Here is a 24,871-nt window from a genome sequence, read left to right on the forward strand (position 1 = left end):
TTACACTTCAGTTTTCTGTGTGGTATACTTTTAAATGTAAAATGAATCCCTGTCAGTATTGTGAGGCAGTGCAAAATGGCTATCACACAGCAAAAGCTTCCTCTCATGGAGATCCTGGCAGCCACATCCAGGTCACCAGGTTCAGCCAAATTCAGAGAGACATGAAGATATAAACATGAAGCGGGATTATATTGTAGGGCTTACCTGAGGGTTAATTTACATAAACAACCCAGATCCACAGTAGACACTATACCAACTGTTGTGTCAGCCCAAAGTAGACTGCATACAGTGTCTCTAAACCTCTGAGTAGTTCAGGCCAGAGCCCAATAGACAGAGGATCGCTCAGCCCAGGCAGATTTTGCTCCTCCCTGGAACCAAGGGCTCCTTCTGTAGCCCAAACTATTGCATTTTAAAGACCTGCTTTGCTAATGAGGCCCAGCTGTCAGTTCCTGCCTTCAGACCTGATTTTGGGGGTACAGAGCAAGAATAAGAAACCAAGTATTTTTTCTCCTTCATTAAGAAAGTAAGTAACTCCTTCCTCTCGGAGGGGAGAAGGTGCACCTCACAGGGCAGAAGGTGGAATTCCTACTATGGGAGTTAATAAGAGCATTCCTGTTTCCACTGGTCTGGCATCACAAGATTTGAACTAGAATCCCTTCTATTTGGCTTTTCTTTGCTGGGAGCAGACAATGCACTTAAAGCAGATCGTTTCTGCTCCAGGCACTGTGCTTATTAAGGGTGAGGAAAACTGTTTACATTTTAAAAAGTTATATCATGGAATTACATTCACTCTGGAAGCAGGAAGATAATAAAAATCAAGTGAGGGTAGGGCCTTGGAACAGAGGCTGATGATGCCATGACTTTTCTAAATGGAAATCCAGCCACATTTCCTCCTTTTGGAGCAAAAAAATTATGCAGAAGCAGAAAACAGCTGTAAGAAGGATGAAAGGCAGGGTTGTTCCAAGAGAAGCAAGATAATTTAGAGGCTTTATGGCATATTTTAGAGATATCATCTAAATTTCCTTGAAGTCCAATATGCTCCTTGTATTGCTAAATGGGAACTAATGAAATGGCTGCTAATTAACACAATAGCAACAATTAACAAAAAGTGATGTTACCTGAATCAGTATGATTTGAAACCAGAGTATTCAGCATCAAAGAGGAAAAAATTAGATTAGGAACTAATAAAGAACAGAGGGAGTATCTGGTTCAGAAAGTCAATGATTCATATAATGTAGGGATGAAAAACACCCATGAATCATCTAGTGTGTTGTCTCTTTCATGGTAGTATTGTTCCCTACTGTAAATTGTTAGTTTACCCAGACAAAAGGGTTAGTCTGAAGCCTGAAATTAGATTAGTAACCCTCATCATTTCCTAATGAAGTGGCCCTTTCCCAGCACAGCTAACAGCTCTGGAAACACTAATTGATTGTATGTAGCCTCCACTCCCAGATAGACTGCCTTGTGAATTACTTAAGGTTTCTCATTTCCCAACATAGGATTCTTTCCTAACTGTAACAAGCATTCTGGTAAATAACCATACTTATCTCAGAGTTTTGTTTATTTTTGTCCTTTTTTAGTAATCAAAAATCACCATCATCACTCACGTTCTGAGTGATCAGATAAATTCCAGAATATCTTAATAGCTGGAATCATTTTGATCAAATGAAACTAAAACCAAACTGTTCTATGTTCTACAAGGAATAATATGGTGTCTTCATCTACCTATAGTTATGGCAGCAAAGCAGAAGTATACTGGTCACCATGGGAGACTCTGGATACCACAGACCAAGGATCTCAGGAATAGAAATGTCTTTGGTAATTGACTCCCCTCTTCCCCAAGGCAAGTAGGATAGTACACCCCTAAGGAAGCAGGGGAAGATTTGATATTACCGAGTACAGATTAAGAGGGAACCCAAATATAGTTAAAGCACCAAGGTCTATCCCCATCACTTAGTGATCCAGTACAGTAGGCAGCAAAATCAAGGCTGTGTCAAAAGCCTTTTTTCCATGTACAGAAAAAGCATTTTTCATGCAATATAGTATATATTTTATTAGCGGCAATAGTAATAAAATATTGGCAGTTATAAATGTTGCACAAAGAAGGTCTACAAGTCTATTTCTGAAACATCCACATTTGGAAGCCCAAAGAGTTAGTTGCATTTGCTGAATCTGTTTCCAAGCAGAAACTAATTAAAGCATATCCATACTGGAAATTTTGCTAGGTGTGCCCTTTTAAACTCAACTGTTTTTTAGACAAAAATATCAGGCTAAGGCCAGAAAGTTGCATACAACTCTGAATATACAAAGTTTTCTGTGCAAAGGACCTGCTCAGCTCAAATCTTTATTATGAAAGCCACCATAAGCAGAATATAAAATATACACAAGATGCTGTAGCAGCAACTACATGTACCTGCATGCTCATAGAACTCTATAGAAAGGCAGGGCATTCCTTACTTAAAATGCACCCTCAATTTAATTTTTACTGGCTTCATAATTCATTTGCAAAACATAGCTAAACATATTTCAGCAAGAACTAGGATTTCAACTATATTAATAAGATCATAAGAAATTTTACTTCTAAACAACAGCAGGAGAATTCACTGGCTGAAGGATAATAAAACATATTGGAGAAGAGAGAAAAACATAATTGCAAATTCATAGAACATCAAGAAATTACAATTTTCTAGCATTTAATATGTATTTTTCCATGTTTTTTCCATATACAGCTTTTTCTAAAAGATGGTATTTTCCTCCAAATTTGGCATCACAGAATGTTCTACCTCTCTCTGACTGATAACACACAATGTGCCCCTTTTTCCAGACACCTGCTGACAGTAATTTATCCGAGAGAGAGCACTTTGTGAAGCAGGATTTATAAATCAGAGGGCAACACTCCACCACCCCATAGTTAGAGAACTGGGAAAATATTTAGCAATACCAACAGAAAAAAATATATGTTTATCTTTTTATCTCCAGATTAAAAGCAGAGCATCCAGATCATGGTCATCACAGTCGCAATGCTGAAGGTTGTTTTACTAACCACTGTGACTGGACTCTTGTTGCAAAAGTCCTTTTGACAGCAGTGGAAATCAAAGTTGTCAGCACCAAAATCATCAGCAATCTCATTCATGTTGCATCGGGAGTGTTTCCAGCAGGCATAGGTTTTCAAATCAGCTTTTTAAAAAAAAAAAAAAAAAAAAAAAAAGTAAAAAAGAGAGTTAGAAGCAGAATACCATACTGTCTGTTTCTCTGTAGAAAGAAGCAGAATCACTGCCCTGGTCTGAACATGCCCAGTTTTTGTCATTCAAACTACTTTCAACGTGTTCTAGCATTCTTCTCTGAACACACACTATCAACATGCTGGTGGGAACACAATATGTGAGGCGATGACATGTGTGTCGTCAGGTCAGTATTAAATTGAGATATAACTCAAGTATTCCCTCTAACTTAATGTCTACACACAAATATTGAGCTCAACTGAAATAGTGCTTTAAACTCGAGCTAGTTGGCCCATCAGGGATTTGGTTTGAATCTCAAGTGTTACTGTTTCTCAAGCTAATAATGCAGTGGGGATGCAGTTATGGCCAACAGCTTGAGTTAGCACAACTCATAAGCTACACAGAGTGATTGGGTTAGCAGCTGAAGTGTTCATTCCAGGTTTCTCTTTGAAAGAACTATTCATTGCTGGATAATGCCCAGTTTGTGCTCAGTTCTCATCACAGAGTCTACAGTTCAATGAAAACACTACATAGAATAGTCTCCTTTTCTAGTTGTGCCAGTGAAGTTTCCTTCATGCTCATGGATTCACGAGCTTGCAGCTTCAATACATTTTGACAGTGACAGAACTGGGGGCATTTAAAGATCCCCCATTATCACAAGACACCATAGTCAGTCCCTATTTTGGAAATGAAGAATGAAATGGGGGTGAGGAAGAGGGAGTGTGTGTGGTGGAATCTAAAGATAGTAGAAACATATTTAAGTTTGGCAGTCATTTATTTTACAAAAGGAGTTAGGTGTTGTCTACATGAGAAAGTTGCACTAATTTAAAAAAGTGAGATGTTCAACTGATGCAAAAGGATACATGGAAACTCTGTATAGTATTGATTTAAGAATGGCTTATTTCAATTTTAGTTTTCTTAAATGAATACAAGAGTTTCCACACAGTCTTTTGAATCAGTTTAACTGAATCAATTTAAAATCTCACTTTCAGTTAAAATAATGCAACTCTCTCATGTAGACAAGCCCTAAGTTAAAGGCTCCATTTACAGCTCACCATATGATCTCCCAGCCATTCTTGTAGGAATCCCAACCTACAAATTGCAAGAGGCAAAGCTACCGTTTGGTTTGGGCAGTGTGAGATCTCTGACAAGGTAGGTTGTTTACCCCAACAATTCTGTCCCTTTAAAAAGTTAGGCGTGGAATAAATCCACGTCCAAAAGAAACTTCTAGTCACTGGCTTCCTTTAGTTTATGCTTAAAGAAATAACAAAACTCCAGGTTAGCTTGCTTCAATCAAGCCCACAGTGATAGCTCACTTACTGAGTATATAGTTCTATACAGTCTGGCCAGCTGCTTCAGTTCTGCGCTTCTTTCTCAGAAAGAACATTCTCTCTCAACAGTCCTCTCTCTTCTGAAGGAATATCATTTATAAGAGCTCAAATCCATGCCAACTGAACCACTTACTGCTTCTCAGTGCCTCTTAGCATTTCCTTACTACCAGGAAGTATAAGCCATATAATGGAAAATATATGATTAAGACCAGAAAACAGATTTTTCTCCTATGAGGTTTCCTACAGTTCCTCATTCCTTGATATTTCTTTGCTGATTCTTAGAAAAGGTGAAGAATAAGTGCAATGTTTATGTCATCCACACTTGGCATTCAACACATGGAAAAACCTTGTTTCTCCAGGCAGATTCATGTTTTCAGGTCAATAACTCCTATGATAGATTATATATATTTGGCTTTTTACTATTCTGCAATAATAAAGCATGCACCCAATGTTCTGGGTGCTCATGACAATTTTTGAAAGAGATAAGTGGATATGACATTCTGGGGTCAGAAAAATTGGTTCATTTTTTGAAATATGCTTTGATTGTTCTGAATTTTTCAACCATAAGTTTATTTTAAGTGAAGTATATTTATGCTGAGAACAAATTATGTGAAGTGCACTTTATCCACTACAGTCTTATGCTGCCTTGCTGTTAATTCATTCACTTGGACTACTTCAATTTGACTTTTTTATGTACCTGGATATATGACAAATGTTGTATATCAGATACACAAACCACTAGTTATCTTCATCAGGTGCTCAAAAAAACAAAGTGTACTGATGATCATTCTCAGCATGTAATTCAAATGGACTACATTAACAAACCTGAACTATATTAACAAACCGGAGTTTGACATTTCCAGACTGGAAATGCACAGACTTTGAATGAGTTAATTTTTCTGTATTTATTTTATTCTGTGGGATAGTATACATACCAAACCTGATCTGTAAGCAACTATCATCTCCATGGGTGCAAGTAGCATTGGTTGAACACAATGAAGGACTATTTGCACAGATGTAACACTTCAGGGCATATCCTAAACACAAAAATAATATTTTATCATTACATAGGAACCAGCAGCTTTCCTAATACAAATTCAAAATGCTCATAATGAAGGACTTTTCAATATCTGTTAGACCAAACCATTTCAAATCCTCAAATAAAAAAAAAAAAAAAAAAAGACTGTTCTTCTCTAAGTACTGCAAGAGCCTCTTAGGCCGCAAATTATTTATGAGTCTCTTAATTTATCAGCCCAAGTTCAGGGAAACAGCAGCTGCATTTAAATAAAGCAAATTGGGACTGCGTCCAACTGCTGCAATGCACAGACTGAGCCTTAAGCTTTACTACCCCAGGGATATTAACCTGAGTTTCCTACATCTTTGTTTTACTGGTGACATTGATGCAGAACTGCTTATCCTTTTAATCAGGCTCTTTGTCCTTTCCCTCTCATTGCTTCTTGCCCCACCCCTCAACCCTTCTTTCTTTCCATCATTTTACCTCTTCTGTTCCATGAACTGACTCTCTTCCTACTTTTTTCCCCTGTCGTGAACTATGCATGTTCTCATAAATCTTCAACACCATGCTGGTGACATCTTTTCCTAATCCTGACTGCTAGCACACTCCCTTCCTATCATTAACCTCCTTGTATCTCATGCTCTAATTTCTTATTCCTTCCCCCCCCCCCCACTCATCTCTGTTCTCATAAATCTTCAACATTCTAGAATATCTGTCCTAATCCTAACCATTAGCATCCACCTCCCTCATCTTCCCACATCATTAACTTCGTTGTCTCTTATGCTCTTTTTTCCTTTACCCTTCTTGCTCCCATCTCATTCTATGTTCCCACTGAAATATATGCTACTGATTTTTTTCAAAGAAGCAAATATGTGTCTGTCCATCGCTGCCTCCTGCTAAATGTAATATCAGACTTGCTCAAATGTGTGTGATCCCATCTTTAGGCTGTACCCTAAAACAGCTATAACCCCTCATACTATGACAAAAATGAATGTTTCTAGTTACCATTTTAAAACTAGAAAAAAATAGATGATAATGACACATCCTTTTTTGAAAATCTTGGCTCAAGTGCATTTGTTTTTGTATAACAAGTGTGCTTCAGGTGAAACCTTCTTTGAAACAGACCTATTTTCCCCAATCCTTGCTTGAATCCTTGAGCAGAGCCACGGAGAGAAGGAACTGTGAGACAGCAGTAGCCGATATTTGTTACACATGTAATTGAAGAAGGCCAGTCTATCGTCTTGCATTATATCTTTAATTTTTGTTAATCCTTTTGCTATCGAAATCATTTTAAGCATGGAGTAGGCCTTAATCCTGAGGCACGGGTTATCCATACTGGTACAACAAGGATCTTGTGTGACAAGCAAGATTGTTTTTTTATTCCATATAAGTTGCATGATAAGCCTATTTATTTGAGCAAAGAGCAAGGGGAAGATCTTGAAAGGTAACAGACTAAGGATAAAGTCATTCCTGGGCAAATATTCATTTTGGCTATTTCTATTCTCCCTGATAAAGATAGAGGGAGGGGACACCACTTTTCCATGTCCTTGGAAATTTCTTTTAACATATAGTTTATAAAAACAATTTTGGGAAAATTAGGACAAATTTAACACCTGAATAAGTGATTACCTTGCACATTTGAAATGCAAAATGCTGAAACTGAGAAGAATACGGTCTTTTGGATATATCCATTGTTTGTGATTTATTCCAGTTAATGCAAAAACCAGAGATCTTTCAAAAAATATCAACTACATTCAATAGTACAAAAATGCCATCAGCATATAAACTGGTTTAGTATTCTTTCCTGTTTATAGTCATACCTTCAATGACTAAGTGCTGACCTATGTACATTGCCAGCGGTTCGAGAGAGAGATTAAAAAGGAGGGGCAGGAGGAGACAGTCCTGTCATATGTTTTTTTATAGTTGAAATGTGAGAGAAGTAATTCCATTAGTTGATAATGAAGCAAGGGGAGAGTTGTGTAATACACTGACCCAATTCAGGAATATTGGTCAAAATCCAAATTTTTTAGAGCAGCCATTAGATGAGGCCATTCAATCCTATCAATGGCTTTCTCTGCACCTAGAGATAAGGTGATATGTGGGGGAAATCTGACATCTGAGCTTGTTGGATCAAGTGAGCTATTTTTTCTTGTATCATCAGCAGCCAGTCTTCCTTCAATGAAACCCACCTGATCTGTGTGTATAATTGATGGGATGATAGTGTTCAGTTGTGTTGCTAAAATTTTTACAATTATTGTGCTATCTGTGTTCAACAGAGATATGGGGTGGAAGTTACCACAGTTGCAACCACCTTTGTTCTTCTTAATATTAAAGTAGTTCTCATGTCATGAGACATGGTTCCTTTTTGGAATGTTTCAGTAAAGACCTTTGAAAAAAATAGAAGATACCTGATTATAAAATGTTTTGTAGAAATCTAACAGAAAGCCATCCATCCCAGGGGCCTTGCTAGAATTCACATTTTTATAACATGTTTGATTTCTTGTGATAGCTTTGTCCATATGTGACCTTGCACTCCATAATGTTTTATGGAAATATGCTTATGAGTGTGAATATAATGTAACTGGAATATGCTTTATGCAAAAGGTCTCTTGTGTGTTCATCCCATTTGTATGAATGTATCATTCTTGTATCTGAAACTAGGAATATGAAGTATGGCTCTGAGGTCCTATTGTAATTATGCAAAGTGTGGGCCATTGATGGTGGTTTAGAATCTTGATGGCTCCCATTGACTAGGACAATTGGTTGTAAATGGCTCTGTTTACTTGCAAGCCTTCCTGTGAGTCAGCCCAGGAAGAACGGAGGCTGGGGTTTCACAGCACATGTGACCATGTCACATGATGCTGGAATCCATCTTAGTTCTGGTACTTTTCCATTTAGAAGGAGGGGTGGGGATCCAGAGAGATAAGACTCCCGCCTTGGACCAAAGCTATAAAAGAGGGTGGAACAGGACAAAGGGGGCTGCCAGTCATGAGAAAACCCCTAGTTACCACCTGAGCTGGAACTAACAAGGACTGCAGCAAGAGAAGGAATTGGGCCCAGACTAGGAAGGAGTCTAGTTTGTGAAAGAAGCTTATTGGAACATCTCCGAGTGTGAGATATTACCTGTATCAGTTTCTTAATGTATTAGGCTTAGACTTGCATGTTTTTGCTTTATTTTGCTTGGTGACTTACTTTGTTCTGTCTGTTATTACTTAAATCCTACTTTTTATACTTAATAAAATCACTTTTGTTTATTAATTAACCCAGAGTAAGTGATTAATACCTGGGGGAGCAAACAACTGTGCATATTTCTATCAGTGTTATAGAGGGTGGACAATTTATGAGTTTACCCTGTATAAGCTTTATACAGAGTAAATGGCTTTATTTGGGGTTTGGATCCCACTGGGAACTGGGTATCTGGGTGCTGGAGATAGGTGACCTGCTGAGCAGTTTTTGGTTAAAGACTGCAGCTTTGGGGCTCAGAGGTAAATTCAGCACGTCAGGTGACAGTCCCAAGGGGGTCTCTGTGACCGAACCCATCAGATTAAAAACAAAATTTAACTTAGGGTATTAAAAGGTAGGCCTTCAGTAAAATGATCAAATGTATTAGAGTTAAATTAGTTGTCTGATTTATATAAAGTTTGATAGAATTGCTTAAATTGATTATGTATATAGAAATCATAGAAGTGTAGGACTGGAAGAGACCACAACATGTCATCTAGTCCAGTCCCCTGCACTCAAGGCAGGACTATACATTAACTAGACCATTCCCGATAGGTGTTTCTCTAACCTGTTCTTAAAAACCTCCAATGATGGAGATTCCACAACCTTCCTAGGCAATTTGTTCCAGTGCTTACCTACCCTGACAGGAAGTTTCCGAATGTCCAACCTAAACCTCCCTTGCTGCAATTTAAGCCCCTTACTTCTTGTCCTATCCTCAGAGGTGAACGAGAACAATTTTTCACCCTCCTTGCAGCAAGCTTTTACATACTTGAAAACTATTATGGCCCCCCTCAGTCTTCTTTTCTTCAAATTAAACAAACCCATTTTTTCAGTCTTTCCTCATATTTTCTAGACCTTTAATCATTTTTGTTGTTTTCCTCTGGACTTTCTCCAATTTGTCTATATTTTTCCTGAAATGTGGTGCCCAGAACTGGACACAATACTCCAGCTGAGATTTATCAGTGCAGAGTAGAGTGGAAGAATTACTTCTCGTGTCTTGCTTACAACACTCCTTCTGATACATCCCATAATGATGTTCACTTTTTTTGCAGTAGTGTTACACTGTTGACTCATATTTAGCTTGTGATCTAACATAACTTCCAGGTCCCTTTCCACAGTACTTCTTCCTAGGCAGTCATTTCCCATTTTGTACTCCTAAGTGGAGTACTTTGCTTTTGTCTTCATTTAATTTCATCCTAGTTACCTCAGATCATTTCTTCAGTTTGTCCAGATCCTTTTGAATTTTAATCTTATCTTCCAAAGCACTTGAAACCAGGTTTGTGTGGTCTGCAAACTTTATATGTGTACTCTCAATGCCATTATCTAAATCATTTATGAAGATATTGAACAGAACCAGACCCAGGACCAATTTGCCCTTCCAGCTCAATTGTGAACCACTGATAACTACTCTCTGGAAACGCTTTTCCAACCAGTTATGCACCCACCTTATAGTAGCTCCAGCTAGGCTATATTTCCCTAGTTTGCTTATGAGACAGTCATGCAAGACAGGAAAAAGAGAAATCCTGTGGCCTTTGTACACAAGGATTTCAGCTTTTCTGGCACCATTCATTAACATTACTTTATCATTGAACTTCAGCAGCTTAAAGATGATGGGTTTGGGCTTGTCAGACTCTCATTGTCTAGCACCAGGCCTTTGATGAGCTCTTTCAGTATCTAAAAGGAGCAGCTGTCCATCCAATTTAAGTATGTCAGGGAGCAGTTTCTGAAGAAAGCTGATAATATCCTTCTCCACTAGACCCTCAGCAATGCCCAAGAGGCAAAGGTTGTGTCTGTGAGAGCCGTAGGGCTTGTCTACATTACCTGCTGGATCAATGGGCAGCAATCAATCCAGCAGGGGTCGATTTATCACATCGCCAAGCACTCTCCCGTCAACTCTGGTACTCCACTAGGGCAAGAGGCGCAGGCGGAGTTGATGGGAGAGGGTCAGCTGTCAACTTACCACAGTGAAGACACTGCAATAAGTAGATCTAAGTATGTTGACTTCAGCTACGCTATTCACATAGCTGAAGTTGCGTAACTTAGATCGATCCCTCCCCTAGTGTAGACCAGAATTTAGACATCCTATTTTTCTTCCAGTTTCTCTAGTCTAAGCTTTAAGGAGAAAGTTCCTTCTTTAATTTCCCTGGTTTCAATGGCAGTTTTTTGTAGCTCATTTTCCATGTGAGTTATATGGGGTTTTACATCACGTGTATCTTTAGAGAGGCCACGAAAATCTTTTGAGATTGAATCCAGTCTGTCTGTGAGGAATTCTTTCAGTGCTGTAATATTCTAGGCTAAGTCCTGCTGGGTCCTGGCCGTGTACTCTCTCCTTTCAGTTGCTTAAGTGATTCAGGCCTAGGTCTTTTGTTGTCTCTCATTTCTCCATTGGCATCCATATTCAACAGTTTGAAATTTATCCATGGGATTAATTTAAACTTTAAGACAGAAACTTATTGTCAGTTTTCCAGGAAAGTAAGGATTAAAGATGAATTGATATGTTTTGAGTGAGGAGGTCTGAGACTGGGCAGCCATCCTCCTCACAGGTACCATGTGACCCGCTGCTCCCTCCCCACCCCCAAATCCTTCTTGGGGGACAAAACAAAACAAAAGCCAAAACCCAAATTTCCTTTCCATAAGCTGTCAAAGGAAAAGAGAGAAAATCAAGCAAGAAGGAAAAGGATGGGAAGGGCCAGGAAGACTGGAGCAGGAAAAGTGATCAATGGCTCCATGTCTAGTTGGCAGCCGGTATCAAGTGGAGTGCCCCAAGGGTCGGTCCTGGGGCCGGTTTTGTTCAATATCTTCATAAATGATCTGGAGGATGGTGTGGATTGCACTCTCAGCAAATTTGCGGATGATACTAAACTGGGAGGAGTGGTAGATACGCTGGAGGGGAGGGATAGGATACAGAAGGACCTAGACAAATTGGAGGATTGGGCCAAAATAAATCTGATGAGGTTCAATAAGGATAAGTGCAGGGTCCTGCACTTAGGACGGAAGAACCCAATGCACAGCTACAGACTAGGGACCGAATGGCTAGGCAGCACTTCTGCGGAAAAGGACCTAGGGGTGACAGTGGACGAGAAGCTGGATATGAGTCAGCAGTGTGCCCTTGTTGCCAAGAAGGCCAATGGCATTTTGGGATGTATAAGTAGGGGCATAGCGAGCAGATCGAGGGACATGATCGTTCCCCTCTATTCGACATTGGTGAGGCCTCATCTGGAGTACTGTGTCCAGTTTTGGGCCCCACACTACAAGAAGGATGTGGATAAATTGGAGAGAGTCCAGCAAAGGGCAACAAAAATGATTAGGGGACTGGAACACATGAGTTATGAGGAGAGGCTGAGGGAGCTGGGATTGTTTAGCCTGCAGAAGAGAAGAATGAGGGGGGATTTGATAGCTGCTTTCAACTACCTGAAAGGGGGTTCCAAAGAGGATGGCTCTAGACTGTTCTCAATGGTAGCAGATGACAGAACGAGGAGTAATGGTCTCAAGTTGCAGTGGGGGAGGTTTAGATTGGATATTAGGAAAAACTTTTTCACTAAGAGGGTGGTGAAACACTGGAATGCGTTACCTAGGGAGGTGGTTGAATCTCCTTCCTTAGAGGTTTTTAAGGTCAGGCTTGACAAAGCCCTGGCTGGGATGATTTAACTGGGAATTGGTCCTGCTTCGAGCAGGGGGTTGGACTAGATGACCTTCTGGGGTCCCTTCCAACCCTGATATTCTATGATTCTATGAAAAGTGCAAGTCCTACCCTCTTTAAAAATAACCCATATCCAGTTCACACACTGAGACAGACAACTATGAAAAGCCTCTTTTAAAAATAAGTTTAAAATTTTTTAAATTCACAATTAAGATTTTTAAATAAAAATTTAATCTTGACCTCCCCAATGGATGATCCATGAGATTTCTTTAGCAAATTTTACCACACCATCCTCCTGATGGCAACATTGTAGTTGTCTACACATCTGAAAACTTATCCTATGAAAATTTTAAATCTGCTTCTACTAAATATTTCCAGTTTTTATCCCTTTGTCCCCTGGCTACCTTCTGCTGATACTATATCAATGAAACAGAATATTTTGTTCCTATACTGCTATGGGACGTTCACTGTATGCCTGCATTCTTGCTTCAGCTTGAAAACATTCTGTTACAGAAATCTACCTCCACCCCTGAACCTGCCCTCACCGCAGAAAGTGACACTGAAATGCTGTACATTTATATAAACTGCACTGCTTCCCCCGCAGTTTGTGTCTATAATGACAAATTCTATCCATGACCACACTGTGCACCTGTTTAATGTGACATTGGTATGTATGTAAGAAAAGTGTTAACGCAGAACCTCCAGGACACTTACCAGAACTGCAATAAGCAATCAGAACAATGAAGACAGTGAACAGGATACAATTCATTTTGTTCATGTTTCTTCCAGAATCTGGAAGCAAGAATAAATGAAAAATGGTTACATGTACCTTAGTTTATAATATTTAAAACCAGAAAAAGTTTTGATTAAAAAAGAGTAAGGTCTAGTAGTCTGAACACATGCATCAGGAGTCAGGAACTCCCAAATTCTAATCTTGATCCCAACAGACTATTTCTATGGCATTGGGTAAATCACATAACTTCTATGTGCTCAGGTTTCCTCATCTGTCAAATGGGGATAATACTCACCTACCTTACAGAAGGGACGTAATGAAGGGTAATTCACTGGTATTTGATACAAAGCTTATTGATATCAGAAGGCTTTGGACAAGTTCCTTAATGTTTGCAAAGTACTTAAGATATCGCATCTGCAAAGAATTATTGGATACTACATATGGATGTGGCAGCTATCTAGGAAAGGAACACTAGATCACAGTGTCACCATGAGGCAGCTCACAGACATGCCTGATTTACTGATTTCTGTTCTCTGTGTTTTCTATTTTTTGTTTATTTTTCTATGCTTAATAGCCCACCCAACCCATACTAGACTTTTCTGTTGGAGCACAATGCAATTCCTTTTTGTAGCACAACTCTCCCTACCTCTTTGTCTCAAGCTGTTATACTTGAACAGCCAAAGTCACAGAGCAGAAGCCCAGGCACTTCTTTAGGAGCATATATCATCTTTTCTAAAGGCACAATTTCATAAACAGGCTTTTAAAGCTCAGTACAATACCCAAAAAACAAAAGTGGGAATCTGGGGGCAGCTGCACAAATCTATCCCTGAGGAAACTTTGCCAAAACCAATGGAGTTATAACACGGATGAACTTGGCACAGTATATCCAGGCATCTGCAAAGGGCAAACCAGAGACATAATTTTGCAATTATGTAACTTAAATTAAAAACTATTGTAAATACAGAAAGGCTCCTAAAGTGTGAGTGTTGCATCGGGGTTCCCAACTAAACAGTAATTTTAATAATATGGGGCCTGATCTTTGGACAAGAACCTCTCAAACCTCAGAGTTTCTTAAGTAATCAATATAATTAATACACAGTCCATAGATCGAGCTACAAAAGTTCTAGGATTTAGATATAGTATGTAATATTTAGTTATGTTACATAGCAGCTCCTATATCAGATTAGTTCAGAGATCTATTTGTTCAGAAACAGGATGCTAGACAGCAGCCAATACCACATGTCTATGAAAAGACCGTTTTATGAATACAATTATGTAATAGCCTATTTCAGAGGAAATTTCTTCCTAAACCCATGGAGCTGGTGGCTGGCTTAAGTCTAAAATGTGGAGGGTTTGTAGCCCTTATAAAGCTATCATATCTAGTACAATTGTAGATATGCTTCTTACATATATTAAATAAATGTCTTTTTGGAATCCTACTAAACTTTTGCCGTCAACGGTCTGGTGCCAGTCAGTTCCACAGGTGTACTAGGAACTGTACACTACAATAAATTCAGTAAAACAATCAAACACAAAAACAAACAAAACAATGTTGAGCTTCCCTAAAAATGTGCAGTAGAATCTGTTCCCCTCTAAGAGGGAACGCATAAAAACCACAAAGATAGCGTTTCTTTGAAAATGTCAGATGTAATCTATCAAAGCCAGCCATGCATTATTTTTGAGCTGGAAGAATGGACTTTGAAAAGACTCTCTTGATCTTGAATATCTATTGAGGATAGCAACATGTCACAAAACACTAACCTCCCTTGTTCTCCTAGGTCTCAGTTTCAGAAATCACTGCCATAGAGAAGAAGCCAAAAAAAAAAGAGTTTTCTAAATCTAAATCATTGGTCAAAAATTATGCATGAGTCACAAATCTTAAAAGCAGAAAAAAAAAAGGCACAGAAGACAATATAATCAGGAGAAAAGAAAAACAAGGGCTTATTTCAAACTGTTGCAACAAACACTGTGCCAAGTGATACATAACCATGCACTTCCTTTCCAGACAGCAATACTGTACTAAAATCACAGTCTTGCAGTAAAAACTAAGCAGCATTTTATTTTTCCATTTTCTAAAAAATGTAAATACATTTTAAAAAACCCACTAAAATGCCATATACGTTATTTCACAAAACGCAAAATTGAAAGATCATTTTGTACAGAAGCACCTTTGTTAGTGCGTTCTGAAAGTCTGCCATCAGCAGCTGCTCTACAAAATTAAAGCAAAGATACTGGAAAACTATCCATTTCACTAAAAAATTCCAACTACTTGGATTTAGGGCTTGGCTACACTTGCAAGTTAGAGCGCTTTAAGGCAGCCCCAGGCACCCTAGCTCCTGAGATGTCCACACTGCAAGGCATGTAGAGCACCTGGACTCTGCAGCTGGAGCACTTCTGGTAATCCACCTCCACGAGAAGTATAAAGCTTGCTGCGCCCCCGCTGAAAGGCCCGCATCAGTGTGGACGAGGTGTTGCATTATGGTGCTGTGATTAGCCTTCAGAAACGTCTCAGAATCCCCTGAAGCCAAGTGGCCACTCTTCTCATTGTTTTGAACTCTGCTGCAGGCATGTGGATACCCCTTTCAAAGCTCCGTTTCTGACAGCCAGAATGCTTATCTGCTCCGGGACAAAGCAAACCATTAGTGTGGAATGCTGCTGTTTGAGTGTGTGTGGGGGGGGAGGAGGTCTGCTGCTGTCTGAACTTACTCTCTGCCCCTCAAAACACACTGTCTCTCCCCGCACATACACACAGCACACTCCCTGTCACTCTCCACCCCCCATCCCATTTGAAAAGCATGTTACAGCCACTTGCACACTGGGATAGCTACCACAATGCACTGCTCTTTGTGGCGTTGCAAGAGCTGCTAATGTGGCCATGCCAGTGCGCTTGCAGCTGACAGTGTAAACACTGCTGTGGTCTCCGAAGGCTGGTTTAACTCCCATCTCTCTACATCTGAAAGTGTAGCCATGCCCTTAGTAGATGTTCTCTCTCCGTAGCAAAAAAAACCAAAACACACAAACAAACAGGACATCTGACAAATCTGTTTATTTATTCCTTCTTAAGTATGTTGTCAAGTGGCTGCAGCAAGAGCATATTCAATACAAGCTTTGCATATAGTGTCACAAGCTTCTTAGTCAAAGTCACAACAGGAAAAAATCAGTAGCTTGACAAAGAAATTATGCTTTTAAATATGGTGAAAGTAGAGAACTGGTAATCAGTACCCTTTGGTGATAGCCTCTGCACTGCCAGTGACTCACTGTTTGACCCTGGACAAGTCATTTTAGAATGATTTCCCTTAAGCTCTCTAAGGAGGGGTCTATTTTCTGCTCTGTTGTGAATTCCTGGCTTCTGATAGCCCTAATAGCTGTCTCGGGTGTAGGGAGGGACTCCTTCCACCTCATTCCAAGAGAGACACTGCTATTTTCTGCTGAATAGGGGCAGGAGATTTCCCCTTCCCCACAGCTGCTTTTTTACCCTCACAGTTCACTTCTGAGACAAGAGCTATATTCCTTTTTGCTAGGGTTATTACATTAACACAGTCCATAGTACTTTGGTAATGATATGTTGTCTGTGTCCAATCAACACATCTGCTGCAATGCTATCCAGTATGCCAACATTTAGAGTACCTTGTATATCTTCCCATTCCTGTTCTATTTAAGCTCAAGGCACAGTAATTTCAAATTTTCCTAATGCAAGGAGTCTTCCATTTTTTCCAGGGAGCATACCAGCTTCCCTAACCAGATTTGTTCTGACCAGAGAAATCTGGGCACCAGTAGCTCACCAGCCTTGGTAGATTTGCCATTAGCCTTGGCATCTTCGATAAACTCTTTAACAATCTCCAATGGATCAGACCTTACAAAATTCACTGAGGCCCCTTCAGGGAGCCTCCTGGTTCCCAAGTCTAAGGCAGCAGGTGCATTAACTTGGAGTGACAGGGGTTTGTATTTGGATTCCCCTGGCTTAGGGCAATCTTTTCTCATGTGCTTAGTGCAGCCATATGAGTAACACTTTCTTGGACTGTCCTCCTGTGATTGAGGCCTGTAATTATGATTACCCAGAGGGGATCAGTTGTGGGGACTCTCCACCACCCTTGCTTTTGTCAGGAATAAGACAGAGACTCTCTCTCTTTACCCTGGGCTTCTGATCTTCTCTCTGGGGTTTGCATTCACTGGATGCTCTGGCTTGTACATAAGAAAAAGCAAAATTTGCTGCCTCTTGTTCCGTGCTAAGGGATTTATCCCAAATGGGCACCTTGATTTTTTTGAGCATATATTCAGGAAATGTTCCTTTGCAAAGAGGTCAAATAACGGGTCACAATTCTCTACCGCTTTTCCCTTTTGCCCACTTTTTTCACTGAATCACATATTTTATACACATATTCGCTAGGATTCATCTTATGCTTTTTGAGATTCCTGAATTTTAATACACTTCAAGGGTGATTTGAAACTTTGCAACACAGTTTTTGAAAATCCACCATATTTCAAAGCATCTCCCATCTCCATCTCACTAAACATATGCAACACTTCTCCTGAGAGCTCTGAGATAAGCAGGAGAACCCTCTTATCTTTTGGAATCTTATGCAATTTGCAAATTCTTTCAAAAGTGGTGAGATATTTTTCAACACCATCTGTTTCTCTGTATGTAGGGGACAGTTTGCCCCAGTCGGGTGACCTTTGGGGAGGACTGATCACTGCTTGAGGGTTTTCAATCTCTCCTGCACCTTGGGTTCATGCTCCCTCACCTCATGCTTCTGCTTCTTAGCTCCATGCTCACTGATGGTCAGTCGTTTCTGCTACCTTTTCTGCTTCTCAGCTTTCAGGGCTCTCTGGCGGACTGCTTCTTCCTCTCTCTGGGGCTGCACGTTTTCCATCCTCCAGTACCATTTATTATTCCTTCTCTGCTATTTCTAGGTTTTTGGTTAGGTCTGCTCTCTGCGAAGTCTGTATCTCCATCTCAGCCAGTGAGAGTTACATGGCTGTCTCACTGAGAGCTGTGTCTTTGCCATCATGTTCTTTCGGTGGTCTATTATGTTTACTCATCTTACACCTTCTTTTGCTGTATTTCTCTTACCCGAAATAAGCAAACAAAACAAAACAATAAACTAACCTTTTTTTTGGTTCCCAACCTTCTCCCTTGTGAATCTCTCAGAATCTAATTTTTCAGTGCTTGGATTGTGATTGTTCACTAACCAGACAACTGTGTGTAAATCCTTGCCATGACTACACCAACGTGATGCTCCCCAGGGGTAACCAGGGTTGTGAGGCATCTCACCACTACCTGCCCTTAGTGTGAAGCAGTCTTGTCTGTGCCTGCTGTGGATCAGCTCCCTGAAACCAACAGCCTCTGGCCGCACAAGCACTGTCTTCCACAGCTCCACAGACCTTGCCATTTCAGTATAGGCTAGTACCAAGTACACCAACCCCTGAGTCCTTGGAGCACTCCCTGCAATATCCAGTCCCAGTCACTACTGGCACTCACAATAACTGCCAAGTAAGCTACCTCCAAAGAGACAGTGTACACACAGCTTGACTAATACAAGGTCCTTTATAACATTTCAGCACTGAAATACATGTACAGTAAAAACAAGCATAAATTTATTCACAAAGATTGAGATTTAAGAGATACTGAAAAAGGATAATGAGTGGAAACAGAACTGGTTACACATGAAACAAAACATAAAATAAAGTGGTAGGTCTACACTTATGAATGGTTACCATTCTTATTTAATAAAGTAGATCTTCTCCCAAGGATTCAGTGTCTTTGACAGAGCAGCTGGTTTTCAGTCAAAACCAGGATCCAAATTTTCATGAATATCCACATGCCCTAATAGGGAATTCCTCAGCAAATGGATACCAACATGGCTTTTTGCTTCTCCTTACATTTCCCATAATTCAGTCTTTTCACCCCAGAGTCAGGAGAACAGCTCCTTCCCTCCCTCCCCCCCCCCCCCACCAGCATTGTTTGTTCTCCAATGTGTTGGCTGCAAGTTGTCTTCATATCCTCATGTTGACTTGAAATGCAAATGCTTACTCTACATATGAACCTAGGCAGACATGTGAATATACATTCCTCTGTCTGCCAAAACCAGTTTTTCACCTCTGCTGAGGAGTAACACCTTGATACTAACAATAAGGATATATTTTCAGTACATATACATGTCTTCTTAAATATAATCAGTACATACATTTCACAATAATATGAACAATCAGCATGATCTTGACTTTCCTTTAAGATCTCAAACAACATTCTTTATAGATAAATATTATGAAAACAAAGTGTTAGATGTAGTGAGTTTGTCAAGCCCGATAAGAGTTGCTGTTACAGAACAGTAAACCCTTTTCCAGTTGGCATCAAGGCGTTCTTAGGGCCACAATAACTACACTAGGTTTTCTATTTAAAGCAGCCGATCACTGACTGGTCCCTGTTTGTTTGTCTGCATACAGTGCCAAGCCCTAAGAAGGTTTTCAGATAGGTATCCTGAAAAAAATCAAAGGACCTGTCTTTCAGCACAATAATTTCTGTAAGAAGAATGATTCAAACTTGCTGAGGAGAGTGGGGGAAGAGAGAGAAGAAACACCTCCCAAAAGAAAAAGTCCTAGATTACAAGCTCCCCCAGTTTGACCATAGAGAAACTGATAGCTCTGAGCATTCTTCTCAGCAGCAGCATGACCCTCCCTTTTTTTATATCAGTGGCTGCCATCTGTCACTCACAGAGCTCTAAATTGTGGCCCTCAAGAGTACCTATCAAGAAAATGCTGTATCTGATAAATGAAGAGCTGTTCCCTCAGTGCACACTGTGATTTTTTTTAACTGAAATGTTTGACTCAGTCTCATCACTACAGCAAGGAGGTAAAGGACTTACCTTCTGGGCTGTGGGAGCCCCAAGGATGGCAATACAGGAGCTTGACTGGCTGAGTCTGAGCCTGAGCCTAAGAAAGTGCATAGTGAAGGACTGCTCCCCTCCACACACAGCTTCCCAAGGCAGTGCAGGTCAGGGAGAATGGAACACACACATATATAGATAAAGATCATAAGCTGAGAACCAGCAACTAATTAGGATTCCATGTGTCTCTGCCGCAGCCCAGATGAGAGCAGGCCCAGATGAGAGCAGTCTCATGGCTGCTCTAACTTGTACCAGCTGCCTGTGAACCATAGGCTACCTGAAGACACCCAGGGGACAATGCATATTAGCCTTTTTCCTCCCACAGAGGGGACATGGTTTCTGCTCCCTTTGTGCCAACAGCTTCATCTGCCATTTGTCATAAGTATCTGGGGAAAAGTAACGAGCTTCTGCGTTGTCTGTCATAGTCTGGGAATATTTTCCTTTAAGCCTAACCCCCCCCCCGCCACCACCACCTTCCAGAAAATCACGGCTCTGCCAGGAAACTGGCAAGACCATTAGCACAGTGGGAACAGTATCAGGGAAACCCAAAGTCCCAAAGAAATTAATTCGCTTTTTTACCACACCAGACCCCGTCACAGTGCCATAGTGCTGCTGACGCTGCCTTCTCACTGCTCAGCTCAGAGATAGGCCAGATTCTACAGAGACGTAGCACAGTGCAGCACTGAGCCAATGCTTCATCGGTGTCAGGCAGGAAAATATGGAGTAAGAGACCCAATGGTGGGACTCAGATTGTTCTCCCTCCTACCACAAGAATAACTTGAGAGAGCCCTGCTCAGCCATAAATACCCACCCACAATCCAGCCAACCCCTCCTACTACTTCAGTGATCCCCAGACTTCAGGGTCAGGCCCCGCCCCTTACCCATGTCCACACCCCCCGGGAGCTGGGGCCAGGAGCAGGGCTGTGGCTCCGGGGCTAATGGGGCCACAACTGGGGTTGAGTCTTGCGCCAGGACCAGGAGCGGAGCCCCGTCAGAGGCTTAGGCTGGGGGTAGAGGCCAGGAGTGGAGCCGAGTGGCAGGGAGCTGAGCTGCGGGTAGAACAGGGCTGGGTAGTGCTCCCTCCCCGCCTGGCCTGCACCCCACCATGCCCCCTGGAAGTTCCTCCATATCCCCATAGTGGGGAAGGGGGGGCATGACCCACAATTTGTACGACATCAAGAGTGGGAGTACCCAGTGCTTAATTTCTGCCATGGCTTGCCAAGGCTGATCTCCAGCACCTGTAGACTTGGCAGTTAATAGCTAAAGAGCCCTGTGCGGATACCCGCTTTATATCCACAGATGCAGATATCTGCAGTTATAAAGCAGATATCTGAGGAACAACAGGACTCTTCTGGGAACAGCAGTGGCAAAAGCAGCCTCACATCAGGCCACCGCGTCCAGGAGCCAGCACCCTGCGCAGGCAGCTCCTCTGGCATGGCTTTACCACTCCCAGCCCTGCCCACTGGGGCACTAGGCTCAGCAACAGCTGTCCCTGGTTGTGCTAGTCCAGGAGTGTGCAAGCCGCTGAGCCTGGTACTCACTCCAGTGGGCGGGGCTGGGGGCAGTAGAGCCACACCAGAGGAGCTGCCTATGCAGGTCACTGGCTCCTGTGAGTGGCAGCCTGAGTGCGGCTGCTTTCACCTGCCGTTCCTGGTAGAGCCCTGCAGCTTCTCAGATATCCACTTTATATCCGCACATATAAATCTGGTTTCCGCGCAGGGCTCTATCCATAGCCCTGGCACCTCTGGGCTTGCTGCATCAGTTATGAATGTAAAAAAATTTAATTACAAATTAAGCACTGGGAGTATCTCCCCCTCTGTCAGTTCAAGGGGACCCCAAATCGCGTACAACTGTGTCTGAATCGCTCCTTTATGCCTCAGAAGAGAGACTGTAGAATGGGACAGAAAAGGCACTGAAATGAGTGTGAAGATGAGAGAGGAGATGGGGTGATGGATTGGGAAGGGGTGGAGGAGAAGGGAGAACAGTGGAATGAGGGTGAAGGTGAGGGAAGGGGCTGGGGGAGGAGCAAGGTGGGTGACAGAGGGGCTGGGTGGGGAACAGGGAGGACAGTGGAATGAGGGTGAAGGTGAGGGAAGGGGCTGGGGGAGGAGGAAGTGGGGTGACAGAGGGGCTGGGTGGGGAACAGGGAGGACAGTGGAATGAGGGTGAAGATGAGGGAAGGGGCTGGGGGAGGAGCAAGGTGGGTGACAGAGGGGCTGGGTGGGGAACAGGGAGGACAGTGGAATGAGGGTGAAGGTGAGGGAAGGGGCTGGGGGAGGAGGAAGTGGGGTGACAGAGGGGCTGGGTGGGGAACAGGGAGGACAGTGGAATGAGGGTGAAGATGAGGGAAGGGGCTGGGGGAGGAGCAAGGTGGGTGACAGAGGGGCTGGGTGGGGAACAGGGGGGACAGTGGAATGAGGGTGAAGGTGAGGGAAGGGGCTGGGGGAGGAGGAAGTGGGGTGACAGAGGGGCTGGGTGGGGAACAGGGAGGACAGTGGAATGAGGGTGAAGATGAGGGAAGGGGCTGGGGGAGGAGCAAGGTGGGTGACAGAGGGGCTGGGTGGGGAACAGGGGGGACAGTGGAATGAGGGTGAAGGTGAGGGAAGGGGCTGGAGGAGGAGGAAGTGGGGTGACAGAGGGTCTGGGTGGGGAACAGGGAGGACAGTGGAATGAGGGTGAAGATGAGGGAAGGGGCTGGGGGAGGAGCAAGGTGGGTGACAGAGGGGCTGGGTGGGGAACAGGGGGGACAGTGGAATGAGGGTGAAGTTCAGGGAAAGTGTGGCTAGCTTGAAGGGAGGTGGATGAGGCAGGGAGCCAGGCTCCATGTCCGCTCCCCTGCAGCGGAGGTAGCTTTTCCCCCGTGCGGGTCTCTCTCTTCAGCCCCTCCCCACAGAGAACTTTCTTCAAGGGCCCTTGTTCCCCGCGCAGGCCCAAGGCGCCCCTCCGCAGCCCCGGTTAGCCACAGACCCGAGCGGGAGGCAGGTCCTCCCCGCCGCAGCGCCTCTGCGGCACGCGCGCTGCACCTCCCCACCGCCTCCAGCCTCCCTTCTGCACCCGCCTCACCCCTCTGCAGAGCGGGGACGGCTGAGGGGAGGGAGGAGTCCGCAATCTATCCCTCCCTTGGAAAGGGGGCTTAGGCCCTCCAGAAGCGGGGAATAAATATGGGCAGGTTGCCGGCTCAGCAGCAAAAGGGACAAGGGAGGGGGAGGCTCTGCTCCAGCAGTAAAACAGCCTCTTCCTCTGCACTGGGGGGAGAGCAATCCATGCCCCCGGTGGCAGAGGGGAATAAGGAGAGCAGATCTTGTGGGTTGATGCAGCAACCCCTTACCCCCATCCCGCAATCCAGCCCTCTAGCCGGCATGCATCTCCTGAGAGCGCTGGTCGCCGCAGTTCCTCCGCACTACAGTACGCTCCAATAGCCTCCTACCTGCTCTGAGCTTGCACCTGTCCAGCTCCCCGCTCACTCTGCCTCCCTGCTAGATTCACGTCTGCTGGAGAAAGCTCTCCCAAGCCAGCCCCTTCTAGCTCCGTCAGCAGCACTCAGCTTCCCTGTTGGCTTTTGTTCTGACATGGGGAAAGTGAGATGAGAGGGAGAGGAGCAGAAAGCCCACCCTTTACTTCCCCACACTCGCGTCGCATGGTAAGTCACTCCGCCGTGTGTGCGATCAGGACCTGTGCTCTCCCTTTCTTTTGTAATGGTTTGCATTAGAGCTTGCTAAGTAGAGTCGTGTGTTTATGTTATTTAAGCGAGGTTATCTTTCCCCCTCTACACTAAACAAACAGGGTGAGCCGCTATTTGGTTCAGTGAGTAGTTCTGATCCCTTTATGTGGTTTCCCCAATCCTTGCCACCTATTTCCAAGCTGTCAATGAGTCTTAGGAAATATTTTTTTCACCTCCTCTGCCTCTTGTAATTTGCACCTGCCCTCGAGAAGTGGTATTTTGACTTTGGGCTGGGGTTGGAGGCCTTCTAGAAGCTCCTGCTCTGCCCTGGGACTATTCCATTTACTCACATTCAGCATCTTGGTTAAGGAGCCGAAAAAGTGAACAGCAAATACACGAAGTTCATAGATGATGTTAGTACATCTTAAAGGTGAGGGGGGAAATCCTAACAGTTGAGAGATTCCTGTAGAGGATATAATGGAGTGGTTCTCAATCAAGGGTACAGGTATCCCTAAGGTTACACAGAGCCAGAGGTGTCCAGGGGGTACATCAACTCACCTAGATATTTGCCTATTTTAACAGGCTACATAAAAAGCACGAGCAAAGTCAGTACAAACTAACATTTCATACAGAATGAAATGTTTATACTGCTCTATCTACACTACACAAGGAGATGTAAGTACAATATTTATATTCCAATTTATAATTATATGGTAAAAAAAATTTTATTTTTATGTCTGACTGTGTAAGCAACTAGTTTTTAAGTGAGGTGAAACTTGGGGGTATGCAAGACAAATCAGAATCCTGAAAGGGGTATAGTCTGGAAAGGTTGAGAGCCATTCAACATAATGAACAAGTTAGCCATCTACAAGTGTAGACATCAAGGCTGGAGATGTAGCCTAGTACACAAGGATATAACTACAAGTAATAGGATGAAATTAAGCTATAAAAATTTACGCTGATAGTAAATTAGATAGGCTAAGGGAAAGCACCCCAAGAAAAGTAGTGGAATCCCATAAATTGGAATTTGCTGGGCAAAAAACTAGAACAATTACTTGCTCAAAACTTCTTTAAACACAGAATTAAAAGTTGACCACACAGTGCCCTGTACCCTTCCGCAACACTGAGTCCAGTATCCCAGCATAACATTAGTCAACGTCAACA

The 24,871-nt window shown here is 42.6% G+C and overlaps 1 protein-coding gene across 1 annotated transcript; it reads right to left on the reverse strand.

The window, feature by feature from the left end:
- Positions 1-2,331: 2,331 nt before the first annotated feature.
- Positions 2,332-23,655, reverse strand: LOC311522272 (CD59 glycoprotein-like). Its single transcript, XM_084631400.1, has 5 exons — positions 23,474-23,655; positions 15,533-15,778; positions 13,144-13,221; positions 5,488-5,589; positions 2,332-3,177 (listed from the first exon to the last, which is right to left on the reverse strand). The coding sequence occupies exons 2-5, from the start codon at positions 15,615-15,617 to the stop codon at positions 2,981-2,983; spliced, it is 462 nt and encodes a 153-aa protein (XP_084487526.1). The 5' UTR covers positions 15,618-15,778; positions 23,474-23,655; the 3' UTR covers positions 2,332-2,980.
- Between the last annotated feature and the right edge of the window lie 1,216 nt (positions 23,656-24,871).

This window comes from Lepidochelys olivacea (assembly GCF_965140295.1).
Source record: "Lepidochelys olivacea isolate rLepOli2 genome assembly, chromosome: 6".
In the NCBI taxonomy this organism is placed as follows: Eukaryota; Metazoa; Chordata; order Testudines; family Cheloniidae; genus Lepidochelys; species Lepidochelys olivacea.

Excerpts from the sequence above, each read along its gene's own strand:
- LOC311522272 (XM_084631400.1), bottom strand. The coding sequence starts at position 15,617 with ATGCGGGCCTTTCAGCGGGGGCGCAGCAAGCTTTATACTTCTCGTGGA. Across the intron at positions 13,222-15,532 it reads GCTCCAGCTGCAGAGTCCAG|ATTCTGGAAGAAACATGAAC; the intron begins GTGCTCTACATG and ends TCTTGCTTCCAG. Across the intron at positions 5,590-13,143 it reads GATTGCTTATTGCAGTTCTG|GATATGCCCTGAAGTGTTAC; the intron begins GTAAGTGTCCTG and ends TTTTGTGTTTAG.